Below are 14,411 nucleotides of genomic sequence, written 5' to 3' on the forward strand. Positions count from 1 at the left end.
ATTGACTAGTCACTGTGCCTCATGGGAAAAGCATGTGATGGCGCATATCTTAGTGTGTGGGTGTATTGTGTTTTGAGAGGCAACATAACTTGAAAATTATTTTGTTAAAGAGAAGTATTTTTCTTTTATACTCAAACATCATCACCCCCCCCCCCCCCTCCTCCTCTCCAGACACACAGCCCGGTGACGTTACCTGACGTTGTCGTGCTTCTGGATATAGATCTTGTGAAACATCATGTCCTCCTGCTTGGCGTTTATGTCAGCTTTCATCTCCATGGCAACGTGGCGGGGAAGCACTGAGAGCAGGAGGCGTTCCTGTAGGAGAGCGTGGGAGAGAGGAGGAAGAGGAGGAGGAAGAGGACGTGGGGGTAAGTTCAGTCAGTGGACGAGTGTAAGTGAATTAAGAGGTGGAGGCTTCGACTGTCTGAGGGGAGAAGGCAGAGTGACTAACGTGCCTCAATAAGTTGAGACACACGTTGTCGGTTACAGAGCTTTTTTTTTTCTTCTTCTTTTTTTTGGTCCAATTTTTGTTGTATCGAGGGAAAACAAAACAAAAATGAACCAAAATGACTCAGCTGTGTCTCTCCACTGTGGCAATTAAATCAGAGCTGGGTTTTAATAAACTGGTGGATTCTTACGCCCTCAATCAGTGAAGGAGGAGCACGTTTATCGTTTATCAATGACTGGACACAGGGAAACAGTTTGTGATCAATGCTTTGCTAAGATGTCACACACCTGTAATCCAGGTTAAACAGAGGGAGGCAGAGTGATGAAAATGCATCACTTTGTGCATTTACAAACATATGCAAGATATGCCAGAAAATAACATGTGAATGCATTCAGATTTACTTAGAAATTCGATAATACTTTATAATAAGTACACACTATTATACATTAGTTAAGCATTAATAAATACTGAATTCTTCATTTATAACGCATAAATAATCATTAGTATAAATACAGTTAGTGCTTATCAATGATGAGTAAATCATTTTAATTGTGTTTATAAACTATTAAAGTATTCATGTGTTATAAATGATTAATTCAGTATTTAAAGCTTAACTAATGCTTAATATTGTGTCTTTATTATAAAGTGTAACCAGAAATTCTTATTATATTATCATATGTCTTTAAAGAGGAACTATGCAGGATCTTTAGCTTAACTATGCTACATACAAGATCAGTGTCGCCGCCGCGGTGTCCCAGCTCTCGCCTCTGCGGCACCGCTACACAAACGCTCTTGTTTATGACAGATTAAACTAAACAAATATACACGTTTTAACGCCGTATGTGATATATAACGTTATGTATACTGCTCTATTGATTGATTTCTCGCCAGCGTCGTTGTAAACAAATGCACATGGCCGAGAGGAGGGTTAGAGGAGGGTTAGCAAAACAGCTGAAAAGCTACCAGACTTGCATAGTTCCCCTGATGTGCTTATAAAGCATTGCCAGTGCTGCAGAGGATTCTTCTGGCACACTCTTAAGTTTGAAAAATACTTTTATTCTGCAAGGAGCACTATTTTCTAGTGCTGAAATGATCTGTAAATAAGTGAGCATGATTGATTTGTTCAGAGGAAACCCTTGTTCGCTTAAAATGGCAATGAAAATATGTCACCCAGGCCACTCTACATCTCAAACAGACTCTGTGCCACTGTGCTAAACAAACATTTCACAGCTGCTGAGATACTGCAGGAGCTGAGCGTTCGGTATTAAAGACAGTGAGGCATTCCAGTCCAGAAAAAGACAAGTTAATTTAATCAAATCTGCAGTGACACCTTCCCACCCTTGGCTCTCAGCATCCATCACCACCAGCCTGAGCTCTCTCCTCCTCACCTGCTGCTGGTTTTCCCTCTGCGAGTGGAGGCGAGCTTGGATGCATTCCCTGGTCTCCTGGAAGGCCTGCCTCTGGGAGCCCTCGGCCGGATAATGGGTGCACACTCCCACAATGTTGGTACAGGAGAAGATCAGCACGTTGGATACTATCTGTGGAAAGATAGAGAGAGAGAAGGAGAGAGAAACAGTGAGTGCACAAAAGAAAGTAGCGTCCACTTGAGACTCATGCTATTAATACTATTCTTTGCGTTTCTTTGACATAAACACATTTATGCAGAGAGATTGTATGTCCTGTTCTTTTTTTATGAGGAATTAAATCAGTAAATGTTCATTGAAATCTCCTCAGTTAATACAACAACACAGCAGGGAGTCTCCACACTGTGTTAAACCTTGAATCTGAAGCCAAAAGTGATATAAGCATAAAGATTATTGACAGAGAGTATCAGTGGTGGCTTCATGAGTCACGCTCTCTGACTGACACAGAAATGTGGCAGACATAATATCAACATCATGGAGTGTGTTGTACTGTGTGTTTTCATGAAGCAGAACCACACAGATTTACATACCATCCCCATACACCACACAGTTAACGTGAGAGAGTAGAGGATGTTGGTGACTGCATGTAAATTTCTCCTGCTGCGTGTTAATGCTGCAAGATGAGAGCGTTTGCTTTGAAAACATTGGATGGATTTGGTTCTTGTCCAAACAGGTGCAGAAGGTTTTCGGTAAGTGAGCTCTGGGATTTCTAACACAGAACACACAGGTGTTGATGAATCTCGTGCCGGGCTGAAAAAACACAGGTAGTTTTGAATCGACACCCGAAGGCCAGTTTAGCATTTTGCATTTCAGCAGTAACAAGGTTCATGACTACAGACCATAGCTTCACTTCTCCCTGCACAAACTCAAACTACAACAGGAAGTACATTAAACTTGGACGTGAACTCTGGGAAATGCAGTGCTGAATCACTCACTGAGCCAATAACCTGCAGCTACATCATCTATGTTGTCATTCTATATTCATACATATAGAGCAATAACAGTCAGAATTTGGATTTAATGACTTAATTAACACATTGTATGAATATGATTGAACAGAAAGATGTCTGAAGGTGTCGGCCTGAGTTCTGGGATATTTTCTGACATTTCATAGACAAACAATCTGCTGATTAATTACAGAATTAATCGCTGATTTCAAACTCTACTCAGGTTTATCTCAGTAGAAGTTTGAGGATGGCATTGATACCTCTGGAAACACATTAAAGGTCTCTACAGCTACAGAAAAAAAATATGCACGGGACACGGGACTATTATGGCGACCTGTCTACTGTCAGCGGAGTCTGAATGAACCTTATATGGGAAGTACTGTATGTCCAGTGCTTTAAATATGCAGAATGAAAAAAGTGAATTGCCTGACAAAGGTGCAGCGAGAGAGAAAGTGTTTGATGTATGTTTTCCAGGCCTACAGCTGTTTGCCCTCTGACTGAGAGTAAAGCGCTCTTTGTTTTCATCACGTGGCTCCGTCCCCCCGGTCTGTGCAGGGATCAGGGCGTCTCAACCCTCTCCTCTTCACTTCACTTTTGACACGTCCATCAGGAGAAATCCCTGACAGGACAGCGTCTCCCATCATTAGGGGACTGAGTAGAGCCAGAGACGGCTCATACGCTGCCTGCTTGAATGTTTGCCTCCTCTGATAAGACGGACAGTGTTAGTGTGAGCTTATCAGTGACACTGCTTTGATGCAGAACAAACTGACCGAGTGCTTGGCCTCAGCAGAAGCACGTTACATCACGTGCGCTCGTCTGAGATCTTTGGAGATGTATATAGCATTATCTGTTCAATAACAGAAGGACACCAGCTGATGTTGTGTTGAATGTTAAAACTTTCTCCAAAAATAGACTCAATCAGCAGATTTATATTCCACTTCAACTTGCACTTTGCAATGTTTGGTCTTCCGTGAACCAAAATAGCTGGTGTGCTTGGAGACAGTCTGCACGCCAAAGACCTTCGCTTTGTACTTGTCGTTGCACTCACACGCGTAAAATAAAGGACCCTGGTCCAACACAAGCTTAACACAAGATCCATCAAACTGAACTCAGGTGTTTTATTTGAACTGCGGAGGATATTTCACTTATTCACCTAAGAATTTTACACATCAAAAAACGACAAACCACACTGAATATTTTATGCATTTCACTGTCTGGCCATTCATAAGATCTTCAGATGTTCAGAAAACTCTTTCACTGCATTTAAATCCACTTCGTTCACAGGAATACAATAGGTTTTTAATAGTATCTTGAACAAAAGAAGAAACCTGGGTTTGGTAAATGAAGGAGCAGATCAGATGAGCCTAGTTTCCTTTGCTCGATTTCTCCAGGAGGAAATAAAAGTTTTGTTCATATTGAAAAGAATTCCATCTAAAATTCAACTGAAACACCTCTTAAAATCCAAATTGTTTCTACTGTTAAACATTCGATCATTTTGTAAAATGAAGACACAGTTGCAGCGAGAGGACGAGCTGATCTCTCACTATAAAGTTTGTCCTCTCACTTTAAATGTTAGCGCTCCAACACATAAAGACACAAAGCAAAGCTGCATATTGTGTCTTTGCTGCAGGTAAAGGAATGATGCGACTGTCCTGACTCACATCAGTTCATGTAAACACGCTGTCCAATGTCCTGAGAGACCAGTTTTTTTTCTTGTGTGCATGTGCGTGCACTGAGTAACAGCAGCTATAATAAGGAGGCTGAGCTGCTGGTGCTGGTGCTGGTGCTTACTTGCATGTGTGTGCATCACTAAAACTCTAATGTTTCATTCGGAGCAAATCGGTTCCCTCAGGTTTCACAGACACAGCCCTCCAAGTTTCCACCTATCAAACACAACCTTGGGCACTTGACAGCTCGCGAGAGGTCCCACGCACCGGTGCTAAAAGACATTGTTTCCATTCAGTGCCAGGCATACAGTGGGTCCTGGGACTGGAAGCCAGCAGGAAGCCCAAGCCAGCAGCTCATTCTTTTCATAGAGTTATTTAATGGGCTGAATCAGCCAGCTGAATCACATTCACACCACGGGCCTCTCTGTTGCCGGAACAAACTGAACAAACACAGCACGTCTTTATCAAGTCCGACCGAAACTCTCCTCAGCAGGTCCGTGTGTGTGTGTGTGTGGAAACCGGTGAGTGGAGGAAGACGGGTCTGGAAGTGAAGCACGACCGAGGAAAATAAAGACGCGAGGTGTGAGACAGGGAGAAGGTTGTGAATTTAGAAAAGGTCACTCTTTGGTATTTCTGCCTCTTATCTAACTGAAACCCTGCTCATCCAATTAACTCACATCCCTGTCAATGCTCTACAATCAATTAGCAATATATTTGAATCTATTGTACATAGGTGAATATAAAAGTATGATCACAGTTCCACCTGTGCAGAGGAACTTCATTACCATGACTCAGCCGTGCAACTCAGTTATAGCGCGTTAAACAGCCAGTCCAAATAAAACATATGTAGATTAGAGGAAAATAAAGGCAGCGAGAAGTAATCATGTGACATCACAGACAATCCTCTCAGCTCTAAGTCAGAGTCATGGAAATGTCCTTGTGTAAGAGGCCAAACTGTTTAATATTAATGCACATACAGTATGTTTTAATCTCACTGCTAAAGATGTTATTGTGCAACAACAAAAAAAAGGCTTTCGGTTTTCACAACTCATATTTGACAATGCAAGGAAAATGTATGTGAGTGTGCAGACTAGGTCGTTCAGTGTCCTTAAGAGAAATGAAAGGAACAAAGGAGTAAAAAGATAAATACAACTGTATTTTTGTTTTTTTTGGGCCTGACTGGGGTGGGATTTTTGGAGCTGATCCTGATGATGATGTTAGGAACTGAATATTAACACACACACACACACACACACACACACACTTGCATTGATCCCTAAAATATTGTTCAAACACTTGTGACATACGTATTGGAGGATCAACATTTTACTGTTTAACAATAAATAACTTTAATTATTCAGAATGTCGTCGCGGCACAGCAGTAAACATCTGGACTTGACTTGAGAAAGGTCAAAAGCCTGTAATGAACAGTGAAACACTTTCTTTCCTATCAGTCCTACAGTGTTGTGTGAAGCAAACCACAACTTGAATGACAACAACACAAACATTATTCTTCTCTAGTGGATCGACCAACGCGAGGACGTCATTTCTAAATGTAACCAGACCGTTTGAAGTTCACCTGCGGAGTTTGAAGGCACTAGTTCTCATCAACCAACCCACACAAGACTCAGATCAGACAATTAATGTCCATACCTAGAAAACACTAAAGGAAGAAGAAGACAGGCTTTAAAGCAGCAGATGTTGTGGTGAAATGCGTCTTGACAGCTGAAACTACTACAAACCGAGGATCATCATTATGTGTTCATGTCCATGACGAGCTCATTAGCATAACAAACGTGTTTGAGGTTTGTAATCAGCAGAGGAGGATATACTTTTCCTGGGTTTTTTTTTTTTTTGCTCCAGGGGGAGAATTGTTTCCTTGTAGGAAAACCACAGGGTGCAGGAGGCTGTGGAGTAAAAAGCTCTCGTGTTAAAACACACACACGCACACACACTCCTGCCTCACACTTCACACACTGTCTAAATCTGACATTTAAAGGTGGGCTCCTGCTACCTACAGCCGAGCGAGCCAGCTGCAGCATCCCGCCCCCACACTGCCATAGAAACGCCGTGCATCAGATAAAGTCTTTCAACAGGTCAATACAAATATTCCCCAGCAGCAGCAGCAGCAGCAGCAGCAGCAGCAGCAGTAGCAGTATCTGTCTTATTCTATTAATACTGCCACTGCTCACCAAGGCCTTATTTGGAAACGTATGGGCTTTTTTCTCAACACGCAGGGAAAGACCAGGCTCCCAAGTGTAACACTGACCCCCTCCCACCCCCAAAAAAAGTGGATGTTTCTCTCTGCTGACACCTCACACAGCCGTAAATAAATCAACGTCCTCTCAAACTCAAACGAACATAATCAAGCAGGCTCGTTTTCAGTTAATTTCCCCCGGGGTGATTCATGAGCATTGTTTTTGTGCTCACTTTCCCTCACGTTGACTCATTTTCATACTTTTCTCAAAAGCTGCTGAGCCACAGACGTCGAGCGCACTCAGGAGAGTCGGGTTTATAGAAATAGGTTCAAAACACAAACCAACAACATGAATCCAGCTCAGAAGTCGTCAGATGAACACAGAGACAGAGAGAAGAATGATGGATATGTGACACAACACTTTGACTGTTACCTACAGGCCCACAGGGATGTTACCATTTACTCATTTGCATATTTATGTCATTGACTGATTTGGGAATGTTTTTGTTTTGAATATGTTCCAAACAAGAAATGACAGACAAGAGATAATAGCTAAAAAAAAAAAAAGGTCAAAAATTAATTAGAAAAAAATAGTTATCAGAAAGAAAATTAAATAACAACAACAGACAATGAAAAACATAAAGAGCAAAGAAACTGCACGTCACCAAGTTAACACCACTGATTTATACAATAGAGATGTCACATTTACACTGTGATTGCAAATTTAAATTTAAAGTTGATTTATTTTTAATTTCCTGAAAATAAAAGGTTCTTAAACTGAAAACTTTTCAGAGTTAAACTTCAGTCAGTCGTCAGCCTCTCTCTCTCTCATATGACACGTTAGTGGAGATCATGAGATGCAGATGACACCCGACACAATGGCCGCCTCCCTTTGACCATAAATAACAGCCCTAACAACCGAGGAGTGTGTGTGTGTGTGTGTGTGTGTGTGTGTGTGTGTGTGTGTGTGTGTGTGTGTGTGGGGTGATGTGGGGTCTTTGATTGTTTTCAGTTCGAGCACAAAGCCGACGGGCTCTTTATTATTTACCTCTCTAATCAAATCAAATCAACACGTACAGATCTGAGCCGCGTTTATGCAAATGATATGTAAACGTTTGGTAAAGGGAAAACCATTAGTTCCTGTGTTCTGTTGATCACCACTGATCATCTATAGATTCATTTACTTTATGATCAGATTTCTACCTCATGTGTTCCGCAGTGAGTCCTTATTTCTAATTGATAATGTGCTCAGGGGCAAGTGTATTAGGTACACCGACGTAAAACTAATGCAGTATTATATGACAGGCCTTTAACAGAAATTAAACGCTTCAGTCATATAATATTAAGGTGTTAATTCAATTTTACTGTACATGTGTGATGTTAAACAGCTTTTCTTAAATGAGAACAGACTAAATACCAGATGGACCCCGTAGTATTTAATTATGTGGCTGTATTAATTTAACATAAAGTAGCTGCACCTAATCAAATGGCAACTCTGAGTTCATTTGTCTGTCTGTCTGTTGTTTTCTGTTTAGTTGAATAATATTGTTTATAACCATTGTGCGTAGAATAATAATCTTTATAATGAATTGATGTGATCATGTGTTGTGTTTGTTTAATTTAGTTCTGTCAGTGTTAATGAATCAAAAAATGTGATAAAAATGCCATTATTGTGATACACAGTATAGAAAACATCTGTATTACTTCTTACTATTTGCATCAACTGCATGGCCCATTCCTAATATTAGAGTTTGATTAATTCATGCTTGATTACAACCCAATTAAACAATAACCATGTTGTCTAATTTCTACATCCCTAAACAATACAGACAATGTTCAACATTATATATCTATATACATATTTATCTGTATCTGATTGGTACAGAAGTTTTCTCCAGACCTGTCACCACCTACACAAACAACACTACATAAAAGTCCATTAAGTCTGCTAATGAACACAGTGATAACGACCACGTGTCAGTCCAGCTCCTCTTGTGCTTGTGCATGTGTGCAACATGATTTTGGTGTGTGATTAATAATTGCCAGCACAGACCATAAAAAACAACAGAGCAAGACATCCGAGGTGTCAATATTTACCCAGCAGTCTGAGTTTCACCCTCCTACGTCTCTCTCCCACTCCTTTCTTTTTCAGTGTTTCTTGCACCCACCCCAAGGCGTCAAGTTTGTCCTCCACTCCGCCGCTCTCTCGACATGCCTCCAACAGACTTTTCATTTACTCTTGTGTATCTTTCAGAGATGCCCGGCTCGATGTGTGTGTGTGTGTGAGGAGGACCGACGGCCAACATCCAGCCCACACGAGTCATAAAAGTAACAGTCAGCAAACCAAACCAAACCAAACCAAACCAAACCAAACCAAACCAAACCAAACCAAACCACACCACGCTGTCCTGTGTTAATGTGATAATGTGAAGTTCTGTGTTTCTGGTAACACATTTTCCAAACATTATAGACATCCATATGAAACGCGGCTGAAGAACAATAAATAAGGTTTAATGACAAGTTTTCTGCGGCCTGCACAGAGCACTGATGCAAATGTGCCATAGATTACACATAGTGAAAGTCAGCTGTAATAATGCATTATAAGAAGTGGCTTAAAAGGTCAGAGGAGGGAGCTTGTGACCTGAAAAGTCCCCGTTTCCACCCGCCGTAGTGTGGGTGGGGGAGCTGACTCTGGCTCAGTTGCCCCTCCCTCTGTGTTCACTGCTCGAAATGATCCCAAACAAAAAGAGTCGGTACATTTCACTTAAAAAAAAAAGATGCTTTACTTCCTGTTAACACACAGGAGACTCCGCTTTATTTAAGAGACATGTACTCTTCAAAAAATAAAATCCCTGCTTAGAGACTTAGGGATTTTGATCCCTAACCCTCACAGAAAGGATTTGTAGATGTAAAAGGCATTACAAAATGTACTCAATCATTCATTCATTCATGTTAAAATTTAAGGTTCGAGAAAATCTCTAGGGAAGCCCAAAGTCAAAGTTATAAAACTCCTATTGGTTGTTATTTATGATCAGGTTTCCCTCTATTGAACTTCTTACCTGCAGAAAGCATCACAGCTATGTGACCTCATGACTTACATAGATAAGATAAGAAGATAACCATGTTCCTGATGGTTAAATTCACTGCGAGGTTGGATATCATCATGACACTGTCTATAGTTTAGCCACACAGGACAAGTGCAGTGACTGTTCTACTACCGTTTGTAGAAATATTACAGAAATCAGAGGCCAGGCTCTTTCATGTTAAACCACATCTGGCTGAATATTGATATTTCTGTGATCACAAGATCAAAAAATTCCAGGAGGAATTTGCTGAGGCAAACCATAAACTTTATTTGGAGCCAGAAGTCAGAGCAGGAAAATAAACAAGCCTCTGTTAAAGTGTTTTGCCCCTCGGTGAGCACTGCGAGACTGTGTCAGTCAGATTTTTACTTTTACTTTTGATTAGATTATTAAATTGATTACAAGGGTACACCCCCCCACCCTTTAGTTAGCACACTGAGGCACATTGTGTGCTTTAAGGATAAATGCAGGTCATGTGCTGCATGCTGATTACTGCGAGCAGCCCACTGCCAGCCGCTCTCTGCAGGGCAATGTACAAGAGAGTGAAAGTCTTTCACGTGAGAGCCTGCAGTTATTTGTTGCTGGATTTTACCTCGAAAGCTGTCAGCTGCTGAATTAATGCCCTTGTAACCAGAAACAAACCAAAACGAGAGCCAAAGACGGGTTTTGTTGCAAGGTTTCCGCGCATGTAATATATTTTATATATGACTGCTATTATTAGACTCCTCTGTTGCCTCGCAGGAGGAAAGTGCACTAAAATACATTCAATCAAACTTATCCAATAAAGAAAAAAAAAACAAAACAAAACTGAAAGCTTTTCATAGGAAACTGATCATGTGGAGTCTGCTGTATTACTTCTCTGTACTTTATATATCATCTGAACTCAGTCATTCATGCACAAGTCAAGGAAAAGTAGAGGTGCAGTGAGGCACAGGTGCAGGTCACTGTTGCTCTTAGAAAACCATAATGAGGTAAATCTATGTAAGTCACAAGAGAACAAATGGAGGTGAATAATATTTCATAGACACATAAAGATGCTTTGAATGCATGCTCTCATGTTTGCAGATAAATATGATGGTTGATATTTGTATGTTTTTGTCATTATTTCACACTTGTTGTCTCTTGTTTCTGCAGGTATGATAATGATAAATGTTTGTGTGAATGTTAATTGCAGACTCAATGATTGTGAGAGATTACCTACACTACGCAACAAAGCAGATTCATACAAGCACAGTTAATTTGTGACAGGTTTTCACCTTGGCCCTTTTCCATTGTGGTCACATAGAGTTCTTTCGCTGTCGTCAATTTTGAGCTATTTTAGGTTCAAGAGTCAAGACTGTGCAAGTCTGGTCACATTTTCGCATTTTGTTTTGCCGTTTTTGGGGACAAGAAGGCAAATCCTTGGAGCGGTGGATAACGTTATATATCCTATATGTTTTATGATGTGTATATTTGTGTAGTCTTATCTGTCATGAACAACAGATTACAGGTCACGGGCCGCGTTTGTGTCATGGTGCCACCGATACGAAAGCTGGGACGCCGGGTCGGGGGCGCTGATTTTACAAATACTGTTTAATTAGGGTATAAATCTTGTATAATTCCTTTTTTAAAAAAAAGCTATAGATTTGTGACAGTTTGAAAATATTTAAAGCATTTGTAATTGATTTTTTTCTTTTTGGGGGGAGGGCTGATCTTTGAGGGCAGTGTAATAAAGTTTAAACAGCAACACTGATACAGCATCAAACTGCCAGAGAAAGATTAATATTCTTCAGGTGTCACTCTTGTTCTGCAGTTAGAGGATCATCAGTGATGCACAGTTAGACAATGAAAAAAAAGAATAGTTGATCAACGTGATCAAGGAGCAGCTGAGAGTAAGAAGTCTGGTACAAAATGTTTTGCACAGCATCAACGACGGGAGCTGTGAGTTCACCTTGAGCTACACACTCAGACCTGATAGATTTTCTTTTCTTTTGCAGATGAATACAAAAAACTCCGGGTAGTGACTCAAGTATCTCATTCAACAGTTACATTGAACAAATGTCCTAAACATCTCGTCTGACGTCGCAGCTTCCAGACGTTTCAAGACGCTGAAGTACCAAACACAGTGTATTGATATTAATAGCGACACAGTGACGTAGATTTAATCAACGACTCTCAACGGACACTGCCCAGGTTTGTTGAACTACAGTAGCGCTGCAAAGAGGAGCGGACTGAAGTCTTTTCATTTGAACAGGGGTTGAGCTGGCCTATGTGTCATACACAGGTTTTTCTGTCTGACCAATTTGCCGTTGCCTTTGCCTGTGAACATTTCTGGAGTTTCTTTTCAGCGCAGGCGAATCTGAATGCTTTCAAGCAGTCCTCCTGCCTCACAGGAGACACTGAACTCCTGGGAACTAAAAAAAGGTCATTCTGTGAGTCATGCCTTTGAAGAAGAAAGACAGGGGCCCGACCGACCAACAGAAGAAAAAAAAAAAAAAAAAAAGCACCTTTAATTTTTCATCTCGTGCTTCAAAAGAGAAGAGACAGAGAGAGAGGGGACACTGACGAACTGGAGATTCTTCCAAATATAGACCCCAGCATTTTAACACCGCCCATGCGCGGGGAGACGAGGCCGTGTCTTTGATGCCAACACCTAGCACTCACAAATCCATGTTTTAATAGCCAGCCTGCGTGTACTGCTGACCACGAAGAAAACGACGGCTCGTAGGGAACTTTCTCTCTCTCTCTGCACGCCACCGGTTCGTCCAAAGCCGGGAGGTGGAAAGGACTCGGTCTCCGTCTTACCTGCGAGGCCTCAGAACCAACAAGGCCTTATTACATGGTCAAAAACAATGCTACAAATATCCTGTAACACACTCACCGTGTCACTGGAGAAGCCCGGAGCTTAGAGAGAGAAAAGAAGCGGACTGAGAAGGCGTCCCCTAGTCTGCCTGGAGGATGAAACACAATGAGAAACAATAAAGTGTCTCCTGGGACGACCCGTCCTCTAATACTCGTCATGCATTCCCCCGGCCGCTGCCACCTGGTTTGTTCTCACACAGATACACTGCTACGGTTTTTTTTTTTAATGGCTTCACTATTTACAGCAAAACTGACAGAGAAAGAAAAGTTTCAAACAAACATTTTCACCTCACTGACAACAATCCTGCACAGAGATCTGAGCTCAATCTTACAAAGAGAGAGTTGAGAAGTTTGACATCTTTTTTCCTCCTGTTGCATGTTGGAAGATGAGAATAACACAACTACACTGGTTGTAAAGGTGCACAGCAAACAAGTGGAGCCACACTGCACGATTTTCACAGTTGTTTCCGATTTAGAAAAGACTTGGAGTGCGCACTAACCCACTGGCTTCAGCTAAAACACTGGGGAACACACTTAGCGACTGCGCCAGATGAGGAATCACAGGCTGCACGAACTGTCAAACCAACTGAACGCACCAAACTCTTGTGTGAGTGAAGGTTTAAAGGGACAACAAGGAGTTTTGGAAAAGCGAAGCGTTTTCACACTACATTTATGAGCCTCCGCGTGCACCGTACATTTCTTTGACCAGCACAAGACAGACTCATGTTTTCATCAGGAATTAAAGTCAGAGGTTCAAAGAGGTTCAGATACCGTCGTAGCTCCGACCATAAACGGTGATTCGGCGGCGTTATTCTCATAACTCGCCGCGAAACCGAAAGTAAGGAAACACTGGTCGGCTCGCCCAGCATTTCCACCATTAATTAAAATAACAAAATAACGATAGAGACAAAACGATATATTGATTGAAAATAGAGCCATTAACAAGTGTGGGTAACGTAGATTCATCCACATTAATGTGAGACTTTATTATAACCAAATACAAACTCCTCGTTGTCCCTTTAAAGAGTAAATAAACATGGACGACATACGGCTCGCTGCTGCTGCTGTTTGTCTGAGCAGCTTTCTGCTGTCAGAGATCCATTAAAAGGTAAAAAAATGGATCAAGTTGTGGAGGAGTCGATGTGTTTTGATATTGCCACCATCTCCTGTGTCCCACCTCTTTTTTTTCCATTGGCTGTTTGCGGTTGGGCCGGTAACCAGTACACAGAGTCAGTTCAAAAAATGAAGCCGGGCAGGGTCTGTTCACCTCACACATTTGCCGATTTGAGTCTGTACCCCATCACACAGACAGATTTCTGCGCCAATTTGCCATGATGAATGTCCACAACTAGTGCTGACTGGTGCAGACGAGGCCCGACTGTGAATTGTGGGTGAAATCAAGCAACACATTGTGTAGTGTGTCCCCAGCTTTATAACATACAGACTGTCAGTGAAGGAAACAGTTTGCTTCGCTCCATCTGAAGCTAAAAAACCAGCTCCTCTAAAGCTTTAATTAACATCTACATCCTTCAGTCAGGAGCTGGAACTATTTCTCTGCAGGTTCACACGTTTATGTAGTAACACGCAAGATCACACAAGTGATCGATCAAACTCCACCACACGATCACATGTGAGGAAAATGAAGACTCAGAGAAACAACAGAGCTGGAGAAGGAGAGGGACATTTGGTCAGGAGGAAGGAAAGAAAGAATAGATCTAGTGGTGAAAGAGGACAATTAGAAATGGGAGGTAATTATGGGACATTGATTATACATCCACTGAACTGTAACACACACTTTTTCAGA

General features: G+C 41.5%; 1 protein-coding gene across 2 annotated transcripts in view; it reads right to left on the minus strand.

Annotated features, from left to right (window-relative positions):
- Nucleotides 1–14,411, minus strand: part of adcy5 (adenylate cyclase 5) — an 88,986-nt gene that overhangs the window by 44,972 nt on the left and 29,603 nt on the right. For both annotated transcript variants that reach the window (XM_085764854.1, XM_085764853.1), the window contains exons 2-3: nt 1,837–1,986; nt 194–315 (exon numbers count right to left, since the gene is read on the minus strand). In XM_085764854.1, coding sequence (XP_085620980.1) covers nt 194–315; nt 1,837–1,986 — 272 coding nt within the window. The remainder of the gene's footprint in view (nt 1–193; nt 316–1,836; nt 1,987–14,411) is intronic.

This window comes from Trachurus japonicus, chromosome 21 (genome assembly GCF_045865225.1).
Source record: "Trachurus japonicus isolate A0001 chromosome 21, Traja_1.0".
Lineage (NCBI taxonomy): Eukaryota > Metazoa > Chordata > Actinopteri > Carangiformes > Carangidae > Trachurus > Trachurus japonicus.